This window comes from Cladophialophora immunda, assembly GCF_000835495.1.
Source record: "Cladophialophora immunda strain CBS 83496 unplaced genomic scaffold supercont1.4, whole genome shotgun sequence".
Classification (NCBI taxonomy): domain Eukaryota; kingdom Fungi; phylum Ascomycota; class Eurotiomycetes; order Chaetothyriales; family Herpotrichiellaceae; genus Cladophialophora; species Cladophialophora immunda.
In genome coordinates this window covers 5,289,470-5,301,343 of record NW_015622544.1, presented here as the reverse complement: position 1 = coordinate 5,301,343, position 11,874 = coordinate 5,289,470, and the positions used below count along the sequence as shown (strand labels likewise).

Genomic DNA, 11,874 nt, shown 5'->3' with positions numbered 1-11,874 from the left:
AATCCTAGTTCGGGGACCGCACATTTTCTTGAACTTCCACTTCAACCACCAACGTTTGATTCCAATCAACGACAACTTCAGTCTCGACGCCGCCAAAATGCCCACGAGACTGACCAAGACGAGAAAGCAGTGAGTCAACTCCCCAAGCTCCCTCTCACTCCGTCGGAAATTCGAATGTCGTCCTGCGCAACCCGAACGAATCGCTCCACGATCGAAAGCCGCACTTTCAACGCCTCGATCCTGCAATGACCCGATCAGCTATCGCAAGAATCGAACGCGCCGATTACGCCTCTGATTGCCCCCTCGAACAGCGCAAACTTGATTTCATCCGTGAAATCCGTCAAATTGAGGGACGTGGCTAACTGTTGAATTCTTCAGCCGCGGCCATGTGTCCGCTGGTCACGGTCGTATAGGAAAGCACCGAAAGCATCCTGGTGGTCGTGGTCTTGCCGGTGGCCAGCACCATCACCGAACAAACATGGATAAATATCATCCTGGGTACGTCTACCGCTTGGAAACTTTGAGGCCGCTGAAGGGTGGTCATGTTGGATCCATTCTTCGCATGCCTCGATGTTTGTGGCTAAAGAAGTGCTAATGAACGAACCAGTTACTTCGGTAAGGTCGGTATGAGACACTTCCACCTGCTCAGAAACCACTACTGGAAACCCTCCATCAACCTCGACAAGGTCAGACCCCGATCCGTGATTTGCATTGGAAACGAGAACCTAACATTAGTCCACAGCTCTGGTCATTGGTCCCCGAAGAGACCCGCGAAGCATATGTTTCTGGCAAGAAGACCGATACCGCTCCCGTCCTAGACCTCCTTCCCCTCGGATACTCCAAAGTCCTCGGGAAGGGCCGCATTCCCAAGATCCCGATTGTTGTAAGAGCAAGGTGGTTCAGCAAGGAGGCCGAGCGAAAGATCAAGGAGGCTGGCGGTGTCGTTGAGTTGGTGGCATGAGTGGCGCCCTCTGTTTATTGATGATATGGCTTGCTCGAAGTGGGAAGACGAGCTTGGTACGGGCGAATAACGAGGTACTCAACGACGTTACTGCCAACAGAGCAAGGACGACATTGTCGCTCGGCCTGCAGTATCAGGTGCAAGAGCTACGGGAGATTGTCTCTTTGAGAAAGAGGCGCCGTGGGACTCAAAAAAATTCGGAAATACTGAGGCGAACGAGTCTAGAGGAAATCGAGATGATTTCCATCCAGCGCAGATATCTCAGTCTCACCCACATCCGTGACGGTGCAGGAAGGGACAAAATCAATTGCAACGTTCTTCTGTGAAATTGCCCTCAAGCAACATAGTAGTGTTGTCCGTATTGCTCGCTTTGCCTGTGGCATGCCCTGACCAAATTGCGGCGGACCAAGGAAAATATCGGCAAACTTGCCCATTTTCTCATTTGTGGTCCTCGTGGGAGCGCGTAAATGGCGGCGCGCCTCGAGCGTGTCGTCGCGAGCAACTCGTATTATCATCTATCGCACTCCGCATTCCTGTCGAGTAGGCTCTCCACGACTGACAGAATGGCACGGCGCTGACCCTACGAAGAATCTTTGGAGCTATTATGGACACATCGACTCCTTTGCTTGACACACCCAAACGAGCATCTCTGCAGTCTCAAGCAGACGCACTTCGTGTCGACCTTAAAGAATACGAACGAACCTTTGCTGCGAGGAATGGCGGTCGCAAGCCTGGCAAGGGTGACATAAAAGCCGACGCAGTTATTGCGGCGAGGTACAAAGAGTATAACCGAGTACGCGATGTGCTTGCGGGGAAACGCGGCATTGATGCATTGAACACACCACGCCTACATCAGAATACTCGAAGGCACGGACGATCAGACAGTGCGATCAGTCTGACTCCTCATCGAGGCCGAAAGAGCTTTTCTCCTTCGAGGTCATTATGGCATCCCAACGACATCGATCCTTACGACCCACCTTTATCCATATCACCAAAAGTCATACCGAAGGCCATTGGGCCAACTCCGCGACGAGATGGAACTGTGCTGGGCATATTCGATCTGCTTCCTAATTCGGGATCAAAGAAAAGCGTCGAGAGCACACCCGGGAGCAGAAAGAGGAAGATCGACGCGCTCTTTGATGGTCCTGGCGAGGACGGATCGCGACAGTTACCAGCGGCTCAAACCCCAAGCCAGAAACCCAGGAAAGCCCGCGATAATGGCCATCTTGGTCTTCAGGCCACTACGCCTTCAACAAGACTCTCAGCTGCTCAGCGCCTACATTCCAAAACCCCGATAAGCGAAGGCAAGAAATTCATGCTTGATCATTTCTTCGCAACCCCCAGTGCTGTCAGATTTGCGACCATGATCAGTGGCGATGATGATACCAATCCTCCAATCCAGAGCAAGACTCCGCTTCGTGATTTTGTCCTCAAGGTTTCTCCTGCAAAAGACACTGAGACGGGTAATGGAGGACATGCGGCCGCGAATGGGAACGACTCCACCCCTCCTTATCTAAAGCGTTCGTTCTCATTCAAAGAGAGACTGTTCGCTGCGTCCGGAGCTTCTGCCGGTAAGTCCAGCCCGACGTCCACCAGAACAGGCCCGCGCCGAAGCCTAGGATATGGCAGATGCGCGCCGAAGCCCTTGAGTCAAATCATCGCAGATCTGGAGCAAAGTAAACAGGAGGATCAACAGCGAAACGACGAAGACAACGAAGATGACCTTGATGCCTTGAGGGAAATGGAAGCGAACGAAATCAATGTTCTTGTCAACGATAGTCAGAGGGTAGTCGGAATTCTGACAGTGGATGCCACAGAAGAGGCGCCAGCGCCCAAAGTTTGGAAGAAAAAGGGCCAGAAAAGGACGACGAGGAGGGTCATCATGAGGCCGGTGAAAATGAAGCCGGCTGCGGCACCAAAGTTTGTCGCTGATGACGAGGATGAGGATGAGGATGAGGCACGGGGTATCGACGAGATCCAAGAGAGCGAAGACGAATTGGCTCTTGCCCTCGAGGATGCTGGTGTCGACCTGGAAGCCTCGGAAAAGGAGACTCTCACTGCTGAAAACGAACAATCAGGTGATGACGCGCTTCATGATCCAGATGCGTCAGACGAGGCAGATGAATACATACCCAGAACTGAGCGACCCGCCAACAGGAGGAAGGCGACATCGAAATCGAAATCCTCATTGTCTGCCACGAGACTAGAATCACAATCCCCCGCCAGTAACCCCGATGAGCCGTTGACGGGCACCCGGGCAAAGACGAATCTCAAGTCGAAAGCCTCGCGGAAACCGACGACTAGCAGCAAGGGCCAAGACGAGAAGACGACAACCACAACGACGACGCGCAAAATCAACCCGAACGCCTACGCGCACATGAACTTCCGGAGCTTGAAGATCAAGAACAAAAACTCGAGGGCGAAGCGAGTAGGAGGTAGATTCTCCCGAGGTAGAAGGTAAAACAGGGGAAGATGAAGGAGGGTGCGAGATCTCGAGACCTCGTTCGCAGCACGGCACACTTCGCCGCGTTGCGCACGTTTGGTCTCAAGAAATTCCGAGTGGATTGTGTTACGCCGCGATGGTCATGAAGGTTGCATTGTTATGTTACTGCTGATGTTGATATGGTTGGCAGAGTAAGTCGCCTGGACTGTTCGTGTTCACTTGACCGTTGTGGTCAGAGGACGCCATGTCCAAGGGCGACATATGAAGATAGAATGACAGCTAGTCAGCCACCATTTCGGCTTCTGAGATCCTGTTTGATTGGCATCTCTCTACCTCGCACTTGGGAGTTCCAAGTCGAGCAATTCGCTCCTCACACGTTTACCATGTGCGCAAACAAATGATGGGCTGTGTACACGCGCTATCTCTCTGTCACAGTTCTTTCCCTAGTCTCACCAACTCGGACAAAAAGTCCTCCCCATTGACCAACTCGGTGCTGCCATAGACGACTCTCCTCGTCCTGGGGGCGTTGGCGCCTACTCCTCCAGCACCGGCGGCCCCCAGCCCACTCGTCCGCTTGACCCACTCCTGTAGATTGCCGTATTCATCCATGCTGCCTCCTCCTACGGTGAAGACGATTGCTTCCGTATACCCTTGTCTCCTTTGGCCAAAGCTGGGATTCACACCTGCGCCGCCCGATTGGCCACCAGGGCCTCCCCTGCCGTCTCTCGACGGTGGATTCGACCCGCTCGCCGTCCCGGGAATACCCCTCGCATGCGCACTCCTCGGGTCGAAATATAGATAACCTTCCGTCATGGCGATCGCGCTGGAACTCGCGGCAGGAGGATCCATGATTGACTCAACAATCTTGGTCACCGTGAGGTCCCTGTTCGCTGGTAGGAAATTTTTCACTCCGGACACGAGGGCTTCGAGATTTACGTTGCTAAATGTGTTTCCGAGGGCCGTGGAAGAGAGCTTTTCGGTGAAATTTTTGGACAGTGAGGATAGGCCGCCGAACAATGGCGCTTGGGAGGACGGTTGTTGCTGGGACGGTGCTGTGGAGCTCATCATGGTCCCTCGCATTTCTAGACGCACGTTGGAGATATGTTTTATTGCTACCACGGCGTCTCCCACGCCGGCAGCTGTAAGTGCGGACTCGAATTCTGAGAGCTCGGATTTCGAGAGTTCCTTGTCGACGCTGAGGTACCAGATAATGAATATTCTCAACTTGTCCAACGGATTGTTGCCCTTGTCCTCCGATTTAATGAGAGCGAGCATTTGGTCGGGGGCTTGTTTGGTAACGGTCTCTTCCAGCTGGAAGAAGTTGTCGAGTTGGCGGTCCTTGATACCTTTGAGCAGTGCGGTCGCAATGTTCATGTGCATATCTAGCGTAGCTTTGCGCTCGCGCAACTCGGGCAACAGCGTTATTGCTGCTTTCAAGTGGGCTGCGGACGCCGAACTGTCGTTGAGGTCTTCGATGCTGTTCACGCCTGTTTTCCTGGTCACCTCTTCCGCATCGGTTTTGTATTTTGTGAGTTCTTTGTCGATGTCTTCGGCGACTTGAGGGAAGGGAGCGCTTGCATTGCGCGCCCAGAAGAAGTCGCTTGCATTAAGGTCATACGCCCGGGGTTTTGCGGTCGGATCACCCTCGTCGGCAACATCTACCGTAATTCGATTCAGGTGCATCTTTAGGACATCGTGAACCAAGGACTGGTATGTCCACGAATGAGATAGCATCGGGACCAGGTCGATATTGCGGTCTAGGATTATCAGAACCGGTCGTGAGGGCGCGGAGTATAGGTTGGCTGCGGAGCCTTTTGATGAGAACAAGTTATCTTTGGAGTTGAGGACGTGGTCTCTTAGTTTTCGGTCCAGTTTCGTTGCAATCATTTTGGCGAGTTCTGTTTGAGGGCATCGTATAATGGGCACCGACCCCATTGTCACACTGACGCTGAACAACCCGCTCACGATCCTGTCTATGGCTGCATCCTGGACCTCAGCTTCTGCTGTGGCACTATTAAATGTCCAATAGGACTCTTTTCCCATTGCTAGACTGAACAAATCCGGTTCGGCCACAACGAAATTCAGATATTGGTCGTAGACTTGGGCGACGGAGTCTGCTGTGTTTGTGGAGGCTATCTGGGCGGCGAATTCTTCAAGTAACGGTCGAGATATCGAGGAGATGAAGTTGACATAGGCTGGAGAGTATAGCCCTCGGGCAAGGTCGGAGCATATGAGCTGAATATTGACTGTAGTAGGTTCGACGAGGTACAAGACAGGGACATCTGGTATGGGATAGCGAGGAGAATTTATGTTTCTGTTGACGGGTCAGTTGTTGCTCCATTCCAGGCAGGTTTGTTCGCAAACTAACAGGTGTATTGTTACTCCTTTGCTCCGCAGGTCATTCACCCGCAGGACACTGCTGATTATGTCTCGTCCAAGATTGTCAAACACAAGAACTTTCCATATAGGTTCTCCGTCCTCGTTGAGAAGCGAAGCCGCTTGCGGACTGGACGGGGCATCGCCATTTGAGGTAGATGAAGGGTCGTGGTTCAGACTCAGGATGCGTTCGATAGAAGCTTGGATATGTGAGAATCTTGAAGACCTAAACAAGACGTGCTGGAAGATTGCTCACCTATCTGACGGTCCCGTAGAGTCTGGGTGCGGGATGCCATGTTCGTCGAGGATGAAGGTCCGCAGATGGTAAGTTTGGGTGGAGTTGTGGAAAGCCTACTGTCATCTTGACCTCGCGATGGCCGAGTCTAAGGACAGCGTTGCATCATGGAGAAGCACACGTGGACGGGACAGCAGGCACACACGTCGACGTTTGACTGGAGTGAGTTTGGTCTGTACACAAAGAGATTCCCTGCACCAAAGAGTCCTCCAAAAGCATATGGTCGGGGCCCTTGGGCCAAAAAGTGGCTGCTACTGGCCATTACGGAGGAATCCAGGCGCCACCCCCAAAACGGCTTAGGCCGAGACTATTACAGGGCGCTTCAATCTCAGACGTTAAACTGGCCTTCCATCTCTCCCTCTCACTTCCTCCTCATTCTTTCATCACCCAAACACTTTGTCCACGATAACCCTCTCTTCCCTCCTTTCCTCCTTTTCCACTCTGTAATCTTGTTCCTCGGCACGCTCGGACAGTGCTCTGTAATAAGTGGCCTTGAATGGTTCTCCATCTGGCATCACCGCATGGGCTGGAGTCGGGTTGTGTTGACGTTGGCGTGACTGTGGCGCGTTCGCTCATCATCTAATATTGATTTGAATCCGCCCAAAACACGTCCTCTTGAGCCTCTTTTGTGTACCGCTCATCAGGGACGGGTGCATTGGGTGCATTATTAGTGCTTGTTTCCTTCAGACTGGTCCATACTAGAGAAGAGTGATCTGAGTGGGAAGTTGGTCTTTGTTTGCACGGTTCGAAGTGCGGGCAAATCCAAGAAGAAGGCTCTTTTTTTTTCCTGTCTTGGGGGCGGTGGTTGCAGGTGCACAGGCAAAAAGGCAGAAGGCCACAGGCGCAGGCGGCAGGGCAGCCCCTACACAGAAAACCCGTCGACCACCAGAAAACAAATCACCTTGTTTCCCAGCCTGAGAGAGACTGGACTGAACAGCCAAAAAAGAAAACCAGAAAATAACACTAACACGCTGTGTACCCGGGAACGGCAAATTAAATTCTACGGTCTCTACTGCTGCTTGGGATTCTACGGAGTACATCACAAAGTCCCTCAAAGCCGTCAAAGCCTCAGTTGCCTTGGCCAGGCCGGCAGACGCCGCACTTCGCCTTGCCGTTGATGCACCTGAGCGCGTGTTGCGGCCTGTGAGCGGCAACCTTTTCTCGGCATAAGCCCCAAACCTTTGCTCCCTGCCACTGCGACGCAGCGAACGCTTCTGGGCCCCTTGACGAGTATTTTTCAGATTTGGCTTTTGGTCAGACCGGCTTTTATTCACGTGACTAGTCGGAAACGAAACTCTGAAGGACCTTGACCACGTGACTGAACCCTCCGGGTGAACCGCCTTCCCCGTCTCTGCATGCTGGTCGATCTTCATCGCCATGGACCCATCCACCAACTCGTCACTCAACGGTGCGCAGCATGCAAAAGGTCAATCGTACGGCTTGCTCGATGGCATCCAGGCCTATGCAGGCTCTGACAGTCTGCACAATGGAGAGGATCTGTCTCGCTTTTTCGACCCTGATCTGTTCGATTCCACCACCCTTGGCAGCAGCTATGCGCAACCCTCGTTGTCAATGTCGCAGGACTACGATACCAACGCACGCCGGCAATCGGGTACGCCAGATGTACAACAGTACACTGTCCCCCAGCAGACTTTCTCCCACCATCAGTACTCTCAACCATTCTACGACTCTCGCCCGATGAGCCAACCCAACTATGATCCCCGGTTCTATTCGGGGCCCTCTCCTTCGCCCGTGGGGTTCGATGGCGGCTACCCGTATCAATCTCAGATGGGCTACCCCAATCAGCAATTCGGCGCCCAGCAGCTGAGCATGCAACAACGACAAACCCCCACTCCTTCACAGAATTATCCTCCAAGACAGCAACATCAACAACCGCAACAACCACAGCCGCAACAGTCAACGTTCGTCAACATCGGGCCACGTCCTACACAACTGTCACATGTTCAGGTAAGAGCGCAGCGCACGGTCCCAGCCACCGCACAATAGTTACTAACGCTGCCACAGAGCACTGACATGAGGCGCTTCGGGGCCTTCCAAGATCCGACTCATCAGCCTTCGAATCATTTTGTGGATCCTTCGTTGTTGAACGCGAATCAGATGATGCATACAAGTAAGAAAGTGGATTGCATTCTCCATGAATCATTCGCTGATATCGTTCTTCCAGACAACAACCACCCTTTCCAGACGCAGCAACCCTTTATGGCGACTCCGTACTTCAAGTCGGCCTCAACAGTGGATCCGAGATCCTTGCAAGGTGGTCAACCCCTGCAGCCTATGCCGCCAGCCACGTCACAAACACCACGCCCAGGTACTGAGATCGAGATAGGCGATCAACGTCAGCTAACATGGGCAGGGGTTTCTATCCAGCCAAAGCCCGAACAAGATGCGAAGGCGACAGCTGCGAAACCCCAAGATGCGCCCAAGAAGAAAAGGGTTCGGCCGAGAAAGGATGCATCTGCGAAGCCTGACGGCCACTCCTCAGAATCTGAGACGGATTCTGACGACGACTTGGAGATCGAGGATGAGGAGCCAGAAGTGACTCCCGCCTTGCTGAGCGTATCCATGCCAACCGATGAACGGGGGAAAGCCCTTTATAATGCAGTGCAAGCTGTTTGGACCCCCCGCAACCGATCGGCTTCCCCCGAAAAGATTCGTGGTGGCATTGCCGGCTTTGGTGAGGTCGTACGAGGCTTGAGAGACGCTTGGAAGACGAAGAATGAAAGTCTGAGAAAGGCAGAGCTTCCTGATTCTCCTTCGGCTGCCGACGCTCCCAGGTTGAAGGAAGAAGTTGCACGATATCGCCAAGTTATGGAAACCGTCATGATGAGGTCCTTGATGTATGGCCATCCGGCCATAGTCAATAGGTATGTTGCCTTCCCCATCACCCTGCCTTATCAGTGTTCAATTTTGCCTCGTGACTTCCCCCATGAGATAGCCCTATGTGGTCCAGACTCGTTCTTCCATAGACACAAGGCTCTCGGCCTCTTCTGTCTTTATTGCACCCAGGGCTCGTCGTCGCGGGTCCAGAATACAAGGGCATGGATGTGCTTGTCAGTCTTGCATAATGGTTGTATCCATAGCTCTACATCCATAGATAGTCTACAAACCGCCTCGTTTCGTGATCTATTTCGTACGGCCTTGGGATGGCATGGCATACTTGTCCTTCGATCACACCCAATAACATTGACTAATATTCCCTTTAGACTAGGTGAAAATCAGTTCACAATGTCAGCCTTGTACTCGTTCATGCTCGACAGATTCAACGCAGCGGATTACGATAGTGCTCTTGTCAGCTCGATCCTCAAGGTAAGAGGGATCCTCCACCTTTGCACGGCACCCTGCTAACTCTCTTGCACTAGTTTGTCGTCAAATTTGGCACGCTTGATACGGAAATGCTAGAAAAGACGAAGCTGTCAAAGATCCTCCAGCGTCTGACAAAGAAAGCCACAAGTGAAGTCAAGACGTTGGCACAGACTATTCTTGATAATGCCCTAGCGGCGACGGCGAAGAAGACTTCCAACACTCACGACAAGAAGGCTGACAAGCCGGCATCACCTAGGTCTGTTGGAAGCCCAGCAGATGGGACTCGAAAAGAGGGCGCGACAGGGGTCAAGCGTCTCCGAGAAGGCGATGTGTCTGCTCAGCCGGTTCTGAAAAAGGTCGCAAAATTGATTCCTCAGTCCTCAAAACCCTTAGCCCTTCAGAACGCCGAACGTAGAAAGGCGTTGGAAGCCGCACATGCGGCGAAGGTTGGAGAGAAGGCGACTACTGCCCCAGCAGGAACGACAGCCAATCCAACCACGAAAGCAAAAGTGGCCGTAGCTGCTCCTCCAAAAACCTCAATCTTCGCGGCTTTGGCATCGGTTCCCAAGAAGCCAGGCACCTCAAACGCAGAACGAGCCGCTGCGGCTGCTAAAGAGAAGGCTGCCTCAACGGCATCCCCTTCTCTGGCTCCGGCTCAGCCCGTGAAGAAACCAAACACGGGCAAAGAATCACCGCCACGAAATGGCGGCTCCGGTCCTGTCACAAAGGCGGCGACCGCGTCATCCTTCATGGGCTTGCTGGCTGACATGGAGAAAAAGCCTGAGAAAGAGGCAAAGAAGGAAGACGAGATCTTGAACGAGACGGAAGAACAGAAGACCAAGCGACTGCGGAAGGAAGCTCGTCGGAAACTTCGTGTCACCTGGAAGGCAGATGCAGAGCTCGTCGAGACTCGCCTCTTCACCCATGATCCCGATGAAGAGCTTGACCAGGGCGACCGTCTGAAACGCGACGCTCGAGACACAGGTCGTGAAGGCGAAGCGCTCAAACATAAGGAGAATATGGACGATCTCGACGACGAAGAAGATGAGGATTCTTTCGAAGAATTGGAGCCATATACGCCACCATCCGAGGTGGACTTTAGTTACCTTGAAGATGCTTCTCTTGGGGACGACTCACCACACAAAATCAATTCACTCAAGTTCGGCGGGTCTATGAAACCTGCCAGCCCTAGCAATGAAGCGCAGAATAAATTCGAGCAAGACACACTCATGGCACTCTACACTTCCAAGGCCGATCGTCCGCCGACACCAAAGGAGCCCGATGAAACCAACGAGGACGAAGGAGATTTTGAGCCTGCCGAACCCGAAACTCCTTTCGGAGAACCCGAGGAAAAGACTCGTCGACGGGAGAAGGAGTATCTGGCACGACAAGTCCGAACGCAACCCGCCACAGATCTTGCGGCACAGATTCAAGCCATGTCCGCCCCACAGATATCTCAACCACAATCAGGAGCCATTCCTCCAGAGCTTCAACGTGCTCTCAGCATGTTGGGTCGGCCGAATCAGCCGAATCAGCCGAACACTGCCCCGCAAGCTGCGCCGGGTGCAAATGTGAACCTGCAAGCGATCCTTCAGACAGTCCTTGGCAACCAATCGCAAGGTCAAAGCCAACAGCCTCAGTACCCAGCCGTTAGCCAGGCTGCGGCTCTGGGACCAAATCTAGGCGCACTCTGGGCTTCGATGCAACAAGGTGCTCAAACGGCTACATCTGCCAGTGCGCTCCCTCCGGGCATGGGCGGCAACCCTAACTCCTACGTCGCTGACTTCGACGACACCTCACGCAAACACGGCCGAAGCGACTCCAATGATAATGACAATGAATATGGCAGAAAAGGCGGAACCAAGAAGAAGAAGGCCGACTCCAAACCATACCTCTACAAGACTCAAACCTGCTCGTTCTGGGAGCAAGGCAAATGTCTCAAGGGCGATGCTTGCACATATCGTCACGGCGACGAAGACGAACACTAACGCAGTTGCATTTTGCTGCACCTCATCTCATACCACTTTCCACTGTACACTACTATCATCTTATGCGCTTATGAGTTTTTCACTGAGCGAGTCCGACAACCAACCTTATTTATTCCATCATTTCTCCTTTCCAAAAGCGAGTCCGATTCTCGGAGGCAGGCAGGCAGGCACGTATGTAGATGACACTACTGTCATGGTCGGATAGAGATGGCTTCTCTCATGTCACAAGGGCGCAATCTACCGCTTCTCGCCAACAGATAGCATTTAAGCTGGAGTCACACATTGGCCAAATCCATGGCTCGAATGGGGGTAGGGGCTGGCAGAGAACGATGCAAAGCTGCTTTCAATGACATGTATTCAAATAGCTATTCTTTCTCCCTTCAATGCCATCACAGACTTGCGACAGGAAACATCGGCAATCGGCAGTGAAGGCGCAAGGCTGAATCGCCAGACAGTAGGCATCGGGAGGAAAGAGAAGAAAAAAAGG

General features: G+C 52.8%; 4 protein-coding genes across 5 annotated transcripts; 3 read left to right on the top strand and 1 right to left on the bottom strand.

Annotated features, from left to right (window-relative positions):
* Positions 1-45: 45 nt before the first annotated feature.
* On the top strand, positions 46-1,289 carry PV07_08153 (60S ribosomal protein L27a). Its single transcript, XM_016395291.1, has 4 exons — positions 46-129; positions 379-498; positions 608-686; positions 743-1,289. Exons 1-4 carry the CDS (start codon positions 98-100, stop codon positions 959-961), a joined length of 450 nt encoding a protein of 149 aa, XP_016248710.1. The 5' UTR covers positions 46-97; the 3' UTR covers positions 962-1,289.
* A 184-nt stretch (positions 1,290-1,473) lies between these two features.
* On the top strand, positions 1,474-3,774 carry PV07_08152 (uncharacterized protein). Its single transcript, XM_016395290.1, has one exon. It carries the CDS (start codon positions 1,566-1,568, stop codon positions 3,420-3,422), a length of 1,857 nt encoding a protein of 618 aa, XP_016248709.1. The 5' UTR covers positions 1,474-1,565; the 3' UTR covers positions 3,423-3,774.
* Positions 3,561-7,017, bottom strand: PV07_08151 (uncharacterized protein). Its single transcript, XM_016395289.1, has 3 exons — positions 6,037-7,017; positions 5,773-5,980; positions 3,561-5,718 (listed from the first exon to the last, which is right to left on the bottom strand). The coding sequence occupies exons 1-3, from the start codon at positions 6,074-6,076 to the stop codon at positions 3,834-3,836; spliced, it is 2,133 nt and encodes a 710-aa protein (XP_016248708.1). The 5' UTR covers positions 6,077-7,017; the 3' UTR covers positions 3,561-3,833.
* PV07_08150 lies at positions 6,438-11,790 on the top strand. 2 transcript variants are annotated; one of them, XM_016395288.1, is made up of 6 exons: positions 6,438-8,043; positions 8,101-8,206; positions 8,261-8,404; positions 8,450-8,960; positions 9,300-9,402; positions 9,456-11,790. In XM_016395288.1, exons 1-6 carry the CDS (start codon positions 7,453-7,455, stop codon positions 11,385-11,387), a joined length of 3,387 nt encoding a protein of 1,128 aa, XP_016248707.1. In that variant the 5' UTR covers positions 6,438-7,452; the 3' UTR covers positions 11,388-11,790. The 2 variants fall into 2 exon arrangements, with proteins under 2 accessions (XP_016248707.1, XP_016248706.1); XM_016395287.1 differs by having other exon boundaries at positions 8,261-8,960.
* Positions 11,791-11,874: the final 84 nt, after the last annotated feature.

Coding starts and splice junctions, on each gene's coding strand:
- PV07_08150 (XM_016395287.1), top strand. CDS start 7,453: ATGGACCCATCCACCAACTCGTCACTCAACGGTGCGCAGCATGCAAAA. Junction 8,044..8,100: donor CACAACTGTCACATGTTCAG/GTAAGAGCGCAG, acceptor ACGCTGCCACAG/AGCACTGACATGAGGCGCTT. Junction 8,961..9,299: donor CATCCGGCCATAGTCAATAG/GTATGTTGCCTT, acceptor TATTCCCTTTAG/ACTAGGTGAAAATCAGTTCA.
- PV07_08151 (XM_016395289.1), bottom strand. CDS start 6,076: ATGGCATCCCGCACCCAGACTCTACGGGACCGTCAGATAG. Junction 5,981..6,036: donor TCTACGGGACCGTCAGATAG/GTGAGCAATCTT, acceptor CACATATCCAAG/CTTCTATCGAACGCATCCTG. Junction 5,719..5,772: donor AAAGGAGTAACAATACACCT/GTTAGTTTGCGA, acceptor ACCCGTCAACAG/AAACATAAATTCTCCTCGCT.
- PV07_08152 (XM_016395290.1), top strand. CDS start 1,566: ATGGACACATCGACTCCTTTGCTTGACACACCCAAACGAGCATCTCTG.
- PV07_08153 (XM_016395291.1), top strand. CDS start 98: ATGCCCACGAGACTGACCAAGACGAGAAAGCA. Junction 130..378: donor CTGACCAAGACGAGAAAGCA/GTGAGTCAACTC, acceptor TGAATTCTTCAG/CCGCGGCCATGTGTCCGCTG. Junction 687..742: donor CCTCCATCAACCTCGACAAG/GTCAGACCCCGA, acceptor ATTAGTCCACAG/CTCTGGTCATTGGTCCCCGA.